Consider the following 12,448-nt stretch of genomic DNA (forward strand, 5'->3'; position numbering starts at 1 on the left):
CACTCCATGTACCTCCCCAAGGACGGCAGAAGGGAACCATGCTGATTCACCAAATCGCCTAAATGTGTTCCCTGATTGTTGAATTACGGGCAGACATTCATCTCTGTTTATCCCTTCTGAAAGTCCTTGGTCAGAAAAGACAGGACGTACCTTCAAAACACAGCACACCCAGAACTGAAAGAATGCCATTCTGAACAGCGTTGTCTCTTTGAACTTAGCAGGCTGTGTGTTGTTATTCATAATGCAACGGCTGAAGTCTTTTTCTAAATTTTATTGGTTACCGTTTTGGTAAGAGTGAAAACTGCAGAAATTCTGACTGTCTGAGACATGTTTGTATATACAGACAGCAGATGAAATTATCAAGATGAATTTAAGAGCGCTTTGGTTTTAAAGTACAACACTCAGTCTGCCTTTTTCTGTGTTGAGCTGGAATTGCAGTGTTGAGTTCACGCCCCTTTCTGCCACTTACTTCCTCTGGGATCTCGGTTAAGGGGCTTAACCTCCATGGAACTGAGGTGCTTCACCTGCAAAATGGAACAATAACGACCACCTTGGGTTCACCTGAGAACACTTTTGGAGTAACTAGCACAGGACAGAACAGTGATAGGTTAAAAAAAAAAATCCAGTCGACACTTACGAAGCATCTACTATATATTCTAGGCAGCTGTGCTGTGCCCTGGCCAACTCTGGGATCACAGTTCACATTATACTCTTTGGAGATTTATGAATTAATAGGGCAGTCTTTTTTTTTTTTTTTTTTTTTTTTTTTTTTTTTTTAGCCCGGCAGAAAATCAAATGTTTTGAGGAAGGTATACCTTATAACAATTTACACAAAGGCACCATTTAGGCTGGCGAAGGCTGGGTCAGTGGGCAGGACAAAAAAGTTACTATGTAATGGGAGAAGGCAACATCGAAACTCAAAAATATCACTGGTTGATGGTTGTGTTGAATCTCGAAAAAGCAGGAGTCCGCGAAGTCAACGAGGAAGGGAAAGGCATTCCTCACAGAATTAAAAACTACTGAAACTCAGCAGTAGTGACTTTAAAAGATGGGTATAAATTCCATGATATTTCTTCCTTTAAAAGATGAGGACTAATCCTCCTCTCTAGGAGTGTGGGTTGTATTTAGTGACACGCTTTTAGTCAACTGAATACGGTGGAGGTGTGTGTGACTTCAGATATTGGGTATCAGCAGATATTGGATCATAAAACGTATCGTGGCTTCCTCCTTGCTGTCCCTGTTCGGTCACTCCCTGTAGAGGAGCCCAGACGCCATGTTGTAAGGACTCTTGGCAACATCACGTGATTCATCTTGGACTTTTGGATTCTCCAGCCCCAGTCAAGCCTCCAGCTGATGCAGCCCCAAATGACATTTTGTCTGGAGCCTAATGAGATACCCTGAGCCAGAAGCATCTGACTAAGCTTGCTTAGTGGTCCAGGATTCCTGACCCACAGAGAGTGAGATAGTAAATACTTGTTGTTATAAGTTGCTCAGCTTTGGGACAGTTTATTTTGCAGAACAGATCACTACCACACTGGCAAAAACTCCCAATGGAAACTTCCTCTGATTGGAGACTGGGGCTTGAGTTGTTGGAGCCTGGGGGCCTGGAGACAGAGAAAAGGGGGTCTGAAAAGTAAACACCCCACATTCTCTTAGAAGAAGTTAGGATTTATCCTATCAGCAATACATTCAACCTGGAGGATGTTTTCACATAGAGAAGAGACATGATCAGAGTTGATTATGGTATCTTTGGCATGAAGTGGGATGGGAAGGGAGATTGGCTGGCAGCAGAGGGATATCCAGTTAGGAGGTTAGAGGAACAGTAGTTCAGGTACAAAGACAATGGCAGAGGGGGTGGAATCTGGGAGGACTGTCTTAAAATTTGGTGGTTCTCAGAAACAACCAGTATTTGGGGCCATCTTGTGAAATCATGCTTCACCCTGCATTGTGCGTGGGGAAAAGTATGCTGAACTATATTCCTACTAACATTATCATTATCATCAGACACACACACACACACACACACATGCGTGCACACACACGAGATAACTTTTCATGCTCTAACAGAATCAGCACTTTGTGAAAGGACTTTTGGGAAGTCCTTTTAGGAAGACTCTCACGCTTAGGATTTAATAGTAAGCCTCTGAAACAGTCCTTTATGGAAACTCTAATTTCAAGAACAAAAAGGAAATAAGGGGCCCCCACCTTCTATGAAAGGAATCAAAAGGCTCACATTTGTTCACTATTCTAACGAGGCCACACAGGATTAGACTGAATTATGGTGGGATGCAGATTACATGTGGTTTTCAAATGCTGGAAGATTCAACAGGATCCATGACTAAAACAGCATGGGCAGTGATGTTAAATTAGCTAAGAAGTGCTCTTCTTCCAAAAAAAAAAACTGGTTTCCTTAGAAAAATGACACAATTTTTGGTATTTCAATAGCCCTAGAAAGAGATGGATATATAAATACTAAGCCATGAATATTTCAAATGGCCACATTTCTTCCCTAATGGTTAGGGAATATAAGAATATATATATATATGTGTGTGTGTGTGTGTGTGTGTGTGTGAGTGTATTATATATATATAATATATATTATATAAAACTTATATATAATATATATTATATATGATATATAACTATAAATGTCATATATATATATATATATATATATATATATATATAACTTATTTTGAACTAAATGAAAGAAACCGATTTTCATTCTATTATCCTGAATGTGCTGTGTCATCACCCACGCCAAGCTGCATTTCAGAATGTTTCTTCTGGGAAGTAGAAGTCTAGTTGAACTGAAAACGAATCAGAGAACCAGAAAGAATTCAAACCCAGCAGAGAGTCAAGGAACCAAATTTGATCTCCAGAAGGAAAGTGTTACAAACAATAGTCGTTGGGAATCTTATCATTTCTGTTTCTGAAAAGTTTTCAAATGATGCTTTCTTTCACACTAACATATCATGTGGAACTTTTTTTTTTTTTAATTTTTTTTTTCAACGTTTATTTATTTTTGGGACAGAGAGAGACAGAGCATGAACGGGGGAGGGGCAGAGAGAGAGGGAGACACAGAATCGGAAACAGGCTCCAGGCTCCGAGCCATCAGCCCAGAGCCCGACGCGGGGCTCGAACTCACGGACCGCGAGATCGTGACCTGGCTGAAGTCGGACGCTTAACCGACTGCGCCACCCAGGCGCCCCTATCATGTGGAACTTTTGAAGAAGTGTTAGCCTTCAAATAACTTGATTCAGTAAACAGTTGAATACTCAATGTCCTCATAAGAGGAGATAAGGTAGGTCCACTAAGAAGAGTGATGTTTCTCGGAAAGTAAATGTGAGAACCTGTGCTCCTTGAGGCAGAGACTGTGTTGTTGACCACGAAAGTCATGTGCCTACCGTGAGGCCTGGAAAAGGGAGCCGCTCGTCCAATGACCTGTTGAAAGAGGAACGAATGAACGGGTGGGCAGGTGTATGGACACAGGTAATGTTCATGATGTCGGGCTTGTACAAATAAAGACCATTCAAGGAGATGTCTCCGCTGTATGAACTCATAAATATTTACAACTGGAGTCTTGGAGAAGATGTGAAAAATCCTGATGTGTAAGAAAAGGTAAAAATAACAAACGTGTGAACTAAGTAAAGAAGAGGCAGCATATTTTAGGAAGCAGGATGAAGCTATTTTAACAAAAGCACATTGCTATCGCTATCATTCGGAAGAACTGTGATGTGGTGAAAATAACTTAATGAAACAATGTGTCTTCAACACGATCAAAAATCCGCTTCTGGCCCACAGTCCAAAGTTAAACGTTGAAGGAGGGAGCAAAGAAAAGGACAAAGAGAAACCACCACCATTAGTGCCTGCACCAGAGCTATTTATTAGCGTAACTTTTTTTTTTTTGTTTCTTAAAGATTTCATAACAACTGAAGTATGTACAAAGTCTTACAGCATTTACACCATAAAAAGTTTCCCATTAGCCGATGAAGTCTAAGGTAGTGCTGCTGAGAACTTCGGGGCATGAGTACAGAGCAATGAAGCAGACTGCCACACGTTTACCTCTCTGCGACCGCACCGCGACTATCAGCTGGTCCACAGCTAACTAACCACCTGCGGGACAGGTTACTGGGGAAAACGGGGAACAAGCTGATAGGCAGCACTAGAGACCAAAGGCGGGGGGGGGGGGGGGGCGGGAAGCTACATGGCATCATGTCTCTACAGTTTCCTAGAGCTGTAACAAAGGTCCACAGCCTGAGAGAATAACATAGGCAAGACAACACAATCGCACTGCTCGGATATGGTTCAGCTACGGAAGGTATTCACTTCTGCATGGGAGGCTCTATACTGATATGGCTGGTATTTCCATTTGTGTTTATGTCTTCAGAGAACTCAAACCTGCACAAGCCCCACCCCCCTCTCCCAAATAAATCAACAACGCAGGAAGGGGAGGAGAGAGGGAAGAGAATCAGCATAGAATCAGTTCTTGATCAAAAACCGTTTTGTTTTGTTTTGTTTTTTAAGACATTTAGTATCAGCTTTAGGATGGCCATTCCCGTCAAAAGATTAATAGTAGGCATTTTGGAATCAACCCCAATCAGAACATCAACAAAACCCCCAACCCCCGGACTCCTAGATTTAATCGCCCTCGTTGTATCTGATTGTCTTTCCTCGGGGTCAGTATTACACAGAAGCACCAACATTTTACACACGGAGTCGGACACAGAACGTAGCACGGTTGCCCCATTACTTTGACGAGTGGCAGCAGAATTCCAATACGCGAACGCTTAACATCAGGCTCACCGCTTCTCTTCCTCAGAAAACCCAGCCTGGTTCTCTCACTCAGGTCAGTCACTGTTATCCGTTTGGTAGCAGACCCCATTTCCTTCCCCACTGTTTGGGTCTCGCGTGTAGGCAAATTGGCTTTTTACTTCGAAACGGTTCTCCTCTCAACTTAAAAGCCAGCGGATAAGATTTTTAATTAAGACACAATAGCGCGGGATAGAAAAACACAAGAACCACATAAATATCGAAGAAGTTGTCTACCGTTTTTCGTGTAAACAGTTTTGCTCAAAAGATCGAAGCCCTAGTTGGATTCTGGATTCTGGCCGCAAACTCTTGGCAGGTGACGTGCGTTCGTTCAGCCGGGCTCTGCAGCGATGGTGGACGTGGAAGCCGGGTCGGTCCCCATGTTGACAGGCATGCAACTTGGAAACATTGCACAACAAGCAACACAAAGAGAGTGGAGAAGCTCACAACACTTCAAGGAGACCTCACACCCTTCACGACTGCGGATGCACAGACAGAGACCCACCCCTCCCTCCTTCGCACGGCCTTTCTGTCTCACACGTGGGAGACCTTCTGTGACTCTCTGGCTTGTTTGATGCTATACAACCACTTGATGATCCTCGCGTTTCTTTCGATGGCAGAGATGCCGTATGGCACCCGGTCATTGGCACTGTCGTCATTCCTAAGGTCACTATTACTGTCCTGAGACTGTTCGCAGTCTGAGCTGATCATGCTTGCGCTGCGGAAGTTGAGGGATATGATGTCGGAGTTGGCCCGGGCAAAGTTTTCCATGCCGAGGTTCTCCAGCTCCTCGGGGTCCAGTCCGCAGTAGTTGAAGAACCTCTCCACGTCCGCGTCCACCCGGAAATACCGGTCGCTCAAGTCCGACTTGGACCGCTGGAGCGAGGGCCTCCGGCTGACGCCGCAGGCCGGTTCCACCGCGTCGGCCTCGGGGGACTTCGCGGTGGCCGCGGCCGCGACCTTAGGCTTGGGAGGCAGGGGGGGCGCGGAGCTGCTGCAGGGGATCGCTTTCAAGGGCTTCGCGCTGGTCACCCTGCGGATGTCCGAGGAGCTGTGCGAGACGTGGAGGAAGGACTCGGCCGCCGGCTCCAGCAGCCGCCGGCCCCCGTGGGAGCCGCCCTCCTGCGGGCTGCCGCGGCCCTGCGTGGGGTACACCTTCAGGGACTCGGCGAACGAGTGCCGCTGCAGGTCGGCGGAGTCCGGCCGGTGGGGCGGCCAGTTCCGGGCGCTGTGCTTGTGCCCCGAGCCCGAGCTGGAGCCCTCCGAGCTGTTGATGATGTTCTTCAGGATCTCGAGCTTCAGGGTCTCCCTCTGCACGCCGCTCTCGGTCTTGGCGTGGCCGCCGAACACGCGGAGCGTCGGGCTGCCCAGGGCGCGCTTGGCGGCGGGGCACACGGGCGGCTTGGCCAGCACGGCCGGCTTCACGGGCTCCTGCTTGGCGTTGATGACCTCCTGGCTCTTGACGTACTTGGCCTTGTCGGCCTCCAGCCTCTCCACGGCGCTGAGTCTCTTGGGGTTGGGCTCGGCCTGCCTGCGGAAGTAGTCGGGGCCTTTGTTGAGGATGCGCAGGGGCACTGCCGAGGTGAAGGTGCCCGCGGGGCTGACCGGCTTCACCATGCTACCTGTCTGGAGCGTCTCCGTGGGCATGGTGGGTGGCCTCTCCCCGGCAGCCGTGTTGGATTCTCGTCTGGGCGCCTCCGGGTGCGCGGGGCAGACACATGTACATGAAGCACGCAGGGCGGCGCACGGAGCCTGGGGTCTGGGAGTCGTCAGCAGCAGCAGCAGCAGCAGCGGCGGCGGCGCCTCATCTCACGGCTCGCCGACCGCCCCCCCGCCTCCGATCCGCTCGCCCCCCTCTCCGGAAGGCCACGAGCCACGAGTTCCTCTGATGCGCCCGGCCGCCTCCTTTCTTCTCCCCGAACGACGTGGGAGTCTCCTCCGGGTCTTTGTGTTCGACTGCAGGCAGAGCTGAAACACACAACAACCAACCGCGGGTTAGGACGGGCGAGTGACATCACGGCTGTAGCAACAGAGAAAGCCCGCGGCGCCCCCGCCCCCCCCCCCCCACCCCCGCCGGCCGCGCCTGGGCGGAGGGGCCCCGGGGCCCGGAAAGCGCGCCCCGGGCGCCCTCAGTCGGACGCGGGGGCTCGGGGCGCGCGCGCACGGGGGCCGCGCTCTCCCACGCGTGTGGGCTCTCGCGGCTGCCTCCCCGTGGCCGCGATCCGCCCCCCGATCACGCCCGGCGGGCGTCCCTCGCACCAAACCCAGCAAATCCTGGGTGGGTGTGGAAATGCGGGCTTGGCCAGGGCCGGGTCCCCGGGGCCCTGAACCCCGCGGCGTTGCGAGGCTCCCGCATCCGCGCCGGCGACCGCGTCGGGGAGTCGGGGAGTCGGGGAGCGCCGTCTCCTTCCCTCCGGCGGGCGGCCGGCGCAAAAACACTTCGGGGTTTCTTCCTACCGACCGCTCAGTAACGTCTGAAAGGAGCGCTTCCTTCACTCTTCAAAAGCTGAAGATAACGGGGCAAGCCACGGGATTGGCAGCAGAGATGGAAACAAGTTTTTTTAAAAGCGGGTTTCAGTTATCTTACTTTGGACAACCCATATATTTGAAAGCACTTTCTCCCGAAAGCCAAGTCTACGGTATGGAGCTCCTCCTGTTAAATAAAGCAAGCTTATTTATTTATTTATTTTAATTAAAAAAGAAAACTAGAAAGACCTCCGGATTAACCAAGTTAACTCATTTGATTATAAATGCTCCATAATGTTTCACACTTCATGAGCAGAAATCAAGGGTTTCTCTGTGGTACGGGTTTCCCCCGGTCCCCTAGAGAACTAAGAACTAAGAACATGTGAAGACGTCAATCATACCTAAGCATGTCTGTGCTACAGAAAACTGGTGCAAGAATTGAGTATTCACGGATTTATTATTTGTGGCTTTCTGAACAATCTGACCACCCCGGCCCTCAACCAAAACCACCACAACGAAACATTTATCAATACTCCCAGTATCAATCTATCGGCTGTCTCTCTACTTAGTGAACGATATATGTAGCATTTAAAAAAAAAATAAAAAAATGTTTATTTATTTTTGAGACAGAGAGAGAGAGACAGAGTGCGAGCAGGGGAGGGGCAGAGAGAGAGGGAGACACAGAACCTGAAGCAGGCTCCAGGCCTTGAGCTCTCAGCACACAGCCCTACACGGGGCTCGAATTCGCGAACTGTGAGATCATGACCTGAGCCGAAGTTGGGCCAACTGAGCCACCCAGGTGCCCCTAAAAAAATTTTTTTTAATGTTTATATTTGAGAGAGAGACAGAGACAGTACAAGCAGGGGAGGGGCAGAGAGAGAGGGAGACAGAATCCGAAGCAGGCTCCAGGCTCTGAGCTGTCAGCACAGAGCCTGATGCAGGGCTTGAACTCATGAACCTTGAGATCATGACCTGAGCTGAAGTCAGACGCCCAACTGACTGAGCCACCCAGGCACCCCTAACATTTACTCATTTTTGAAAGACAGAGAGAAACAGAGTGTGAGCAGGGGAGGGCCAGAGAGAGAGGGAGACACAGAATCCGAAGCAGGCTCCAGGCTCTGAGCTGTCCGCACAGATCCTGACATGAGCCTTGAACTCATGAACCATGAGATCATGACCTGAGCTGAAGTTGGAGGCACAACCCACTGAGCCACCCAGGCGCCCCCTAAAATTTTATGTTTATGTATTTTTGAGAGGGAGAGAGAGAGCGAGCACAAGCGGGGGTGGGGCAGAGAGAAAGGGAGACATGGAATCGGAAGCAGGGTCCAGGCTCTGAGCCGTCAGCACAGAGCCTGAGGCGGGGCTCGAACCCACGAACTGTGAGATCAGGGGCTCCAACCCAGGAACTGTGAGATCATGACCTGAGCCAAAGTCCAGCGCTTAACCGACTGAGCCACCCAGGTGTCCCATGTAGCGTTTTTCTAAGAACAAGTCTCTTTGCCTGTTACTGCTGACAGAGAACATTTATGAATGCGTCAGCATCCCAGGGTAACTGGTTACAGCCCTTTTCAGCATCTTTGGTTATAATAAGCAATATTAAGGGTAATATATTCACTAACATCAAATAACTAATTTACAAAATAAAGTGGCGTACGTATAAAATCATCTGCTCTCACGTTAAGAAAATGAAGGGTCCATTAATAACAAGCATGGAGGTGGGGAGGGGAGGGAAGCCTGAGATTCCTCTCTCATCATCTTTTACAAGCTCAATCTCCAAATACACCCATCGCCGTGTTTTGTTAAGAGACGATTTTGGGAATCTGCAAAAGGATTTGTTCTAATAAAAATATTTTCCTATGCGAGAGTTGAGAACCCCCAAGGCAATTCCTACACAATAACTTCCTTTAATTGTGCGCTATGTAGTTTAAAATGTCACCGCCTCCTCCCCCCTCTCATGGATTCGGTGAGATTGTTTCTTTGAACACATTTTGAGCGAAATGCCAGAAGGGAGTGACTATTTCTCTGCGGAGTCTTCTGCGTTTGGTCATCCACCAACCTGGGTCCACCTTCCTGGGAAGATGAACTGGGGCTCCCTTCACAGAGGGGCTCAGGGCCAGAACAGGCAGGAGAGCCTGGGGTCAGAGGCAATCCACCGGATCACAAACGGAGTGCGCGACAGCAGGCTGCCCCCAGGACAGGCGACGTTTCTTCCCAGCATGTGTAACGTCTCCTCTGATTAGTTTACCTCTGGAGTTTCCAACTGTGTCCACAGAGGGGACAGGGGCAGTACATCTGGGGACACAGTGAAGGACAGGAGTGAGATTGGCACCCAACAGCTCTGTGCTCAGGGACCAAAGCCAACCTCTGGCAAGGTGAGCCGAGGGGGAGGATCGTCCAGTGGGTTGCAGGAGACAGGGCTCCTGGAGCCTCTTCTGCTGGGGCCTCGTCTCCTCATCTGAGATAGGAGGTGCTTGGGTGAGATCTTGGGAATCTCACCCAAGCACCTCCTATCCCTCTAAGTCATGTGGTTCTGAGAAGCCAAGAAGGAGCGAGCTACTTCCAATTTCAAAATGGCATATGGGAATATTGGCTCAGGACTGCATTGTGGTTCCTGTATTTACCATTCTTAGGACAATATTCTCTGCATGATGAGTTGTCCTTATCACGTAATGTGAACTGGCATTAGAGCCCATGCTGGCCTGCTCTACTGTCTCCCCTTCTAACCCTATCCTGCTAAGACCAGAAGCCCCAACCTCCACTGCTACTGACCTGACCATACCGCATGGCCCTGTCTGTTAAGGCGGGCTTTGGTGTCGTTGAGAACACGAAACAAAAATCATTACTTTCCGCTCACAAGACTGGCAGACACCAGTTTATTTAAATACCCGGGCACCCGCCTCAGAAAGCTCCCTGTCTTGCTTTCACAGTTTGCTTTCTTCGTGGAAAAAAAAGGCGAGGCAATGGGTAAACAGAGGCAGACGCTCAGGATGGCTCCCGCAGGCACTCCCATCTGTTCCACGCCATCTCACCTTCGGAAGCACGCACTAGAACAAAACCCGTGTGAAAAGATTATGTTACAAAGGTCGTGACTGGAAGCAGTTCTCACTGCATTTCCTTGTTGTTTCCACCCCTTCCCTCTTCCTTTCCTCTGGCACCCCCAATCTCCCTAGTAACTTTCAACACCCTGATATTTACAAACGACCAGGTTCCGAGCCTACATGTTTAATCCGGACTCTTTGGAGAGGAAAAGGAAAGGCATCTTCCTGGAAGAAACAGGTTGGGTGCTACAGGATCTGTTTTGGCCAACAAACTACAGCTACTTCAGACCTAATGAAGGCGGCTTAGGTGCTCCTTCTTTTAATGCTCCCATAATCCCTAACTTCTGTTCTTTTCCTTTTCAACGTTGACACGGTGCTGGCTGAGATCGGTCAAATGGTAGATGCCATGCCTGGAACCCCGGGACCACATCTCGAGGTCATGGGTGTGTGACAACCACGATCTCTGCTCGGGGAGCAGATGACGCCCCTCTGACCCCTGGACAGGTCCCTCGGGTGCGGCCAGGCACTGGCCAGGAGGGGCTTCTACTTCTTTACCTCATTCTAGGAAAGGAAGATCAGAGCTCCGCCGCCTAGAATTTCATCAACAAAGGTAATTATACAGTCCTGCCTGATCCCTGACTTGCGGCTACGAAGAGGGAACATAAGCCCGAGGCAGAGAGACACTTCCGCTCACCAACTATTTGGCTACATTCTCCCCTGTTTAATATCCATTTGAACATTTCACGGAAGTAAAAAATGAACCGGAGAACAAAGCTTGGCAGAGGTGAGACACAAAACGGTCCGCCACATCAGGGTGCACGTGAACTCCACAGCAATCTGGCCTCGGGTGACAGGGGCAGGGCCCTGCCGGTTCCTCCCCCCCGTGGAGCAGGGGGGCTAGAGGGGTCACGTTATTTGCGGGGATCCCGCTCTGGGTGGGGAGGGCTGGAGGCCACAGGCGCACACAGTGACTCTCACCCACTTGAAGCAGTGTTTCTCAAGCTGTTACGTGCCCGTGCACTCCAGGGGATGCCCTGCAAACGCCCACTCCTGAAGTAGATCTGGGGTGGGGGGGGGACCTAGATCCTGTGCCGCTCACAGATCCCAGGCGAGGCCTAGGAAGCTGGTGCACCTTTGAGGGGCGAGAGGAAGCCCACTGCTGCACTCGCGAGCATCAGGTTAGAACCCAAGTGCCTCGGGCGCAGAGGAAAACGAGCCAAGCTTTCTTGTCTCTCAAGTGAATTCAACTCTGGGGTCTTTGGGGCATGTAGGAAGAAAGCAAGGGAGTTAGAGCCAGGACCTTGGGACTCAACACAGTCCCGGATTCACCCATAGACATTCCTTAAGTATGTGAAGACTGGCCATTTCCCACGTGCGTTACTACGGAGAAAAGGTGGAAATGTTGCCATTAGGTGGGAGCCGAATTCCACTTGCGGTCACCAAACGTGACCTTCTCTACGAAAACTGAATGTGTTGAATTTGGCGAGCTTGGAAATGCCTTCAGTTCAAACATTCCTGGAGGCGGACAACAGAAGAAGCGGTTTACCTTCGAGGTAAGTAAGAATTCTTGAAGAACCGATCTTCTGATTTCCTACCAAGTCAGAGCACAGAACACTGACAGTACGTATCAACCTGCGCCATGCTGCTTTCTGATTTGTTTGTTTGTTGTGGTAATTTGTGCTACTGCCTTTAGGCATCAAACCCCAACCTGGTAGGAGGGTCACTCTTGCAACTACAGTCTCGGTTTTTCCCACTTAAGGACAGACAGACATCCTTGTCGGTGCGGCAAAAATGCACAGTTTCACACGACAGTGTTAACCTTTGAATTCTTTACAAACGTAAGAGAAATGCACTCACAATAGAAGAGTCAGAACCGTCCGGGGGAGGGAGAAGGTGGCTGGGCTTGGAGTAGCTGCCTCTGGGTCTGGATCCTGGCTCAGCCCTGCAATGGCTGAGCCGCCGTGGGCAGGTTATGGCATCTTCCTGGGCCTCAGGTTCCCCGTCTCCAAAATGGGGACAATAATAGTACCCACCTCTTTACAGGACCCGAGAAGGTTAGATAAGGGCACAGACACTTTTCATTCACATAACCGTTATGCGGAGGGTGTCTCTGGGGATGGAGAGAAGTGTGG

General features: G+C 49.8%; 1 protein-coding gene across 13 annotated transcripts in view; it reads right to left on the minus strand.

Moving 5' to 3' along the window:
• Positions 1–3,866: 3,866 nt before the first annotated feature.
• FAM110B (family with sequence similarity 110 member B) overlaps positions 3,867–12,448 on the minus strand; it is a 147,267-nt gene continuing 138,685 nt past the window's right edge. For 8 of the 13 annotated variants that reach the window (XM_086695387.1, XM_086695391.1, XM_086695384.1 and 5 more), the window contains one exon: positions 3,867–6,780. In XM_086695387.1, coding sequence (XP_086551513.1) covers positions 5,347–6,459 — 1,113 coding nt within the window. In that variant the 5' untranslated portion in view covers positions 6,460–6,780 and the 3' untranslated portion in view covers positions 3,867–5,346. Of the gene's footprint in view, positions 6,781–10,137; positions 10,323–12,448 lie in introns of those variants that run through there. The other 5 variants (XR_015246760.1, XR_015246764.1, XR_015246763.1 and 2 more) reach the window with 1 other exon arrangement.

This window comes from Puma concolor, chromosome F2 (assembly GCF_028749965.1).
Source record: "Puma concolor isolate L17-30 chromosome F2, mPumCon1.1.hap2, whole genome shotgun sequence".
Lineage (NCBI taxonomy): Eukaryota > Metazoa > Chordata > Mammalia > Carnivora > Felidae > Puma > Puma concolor.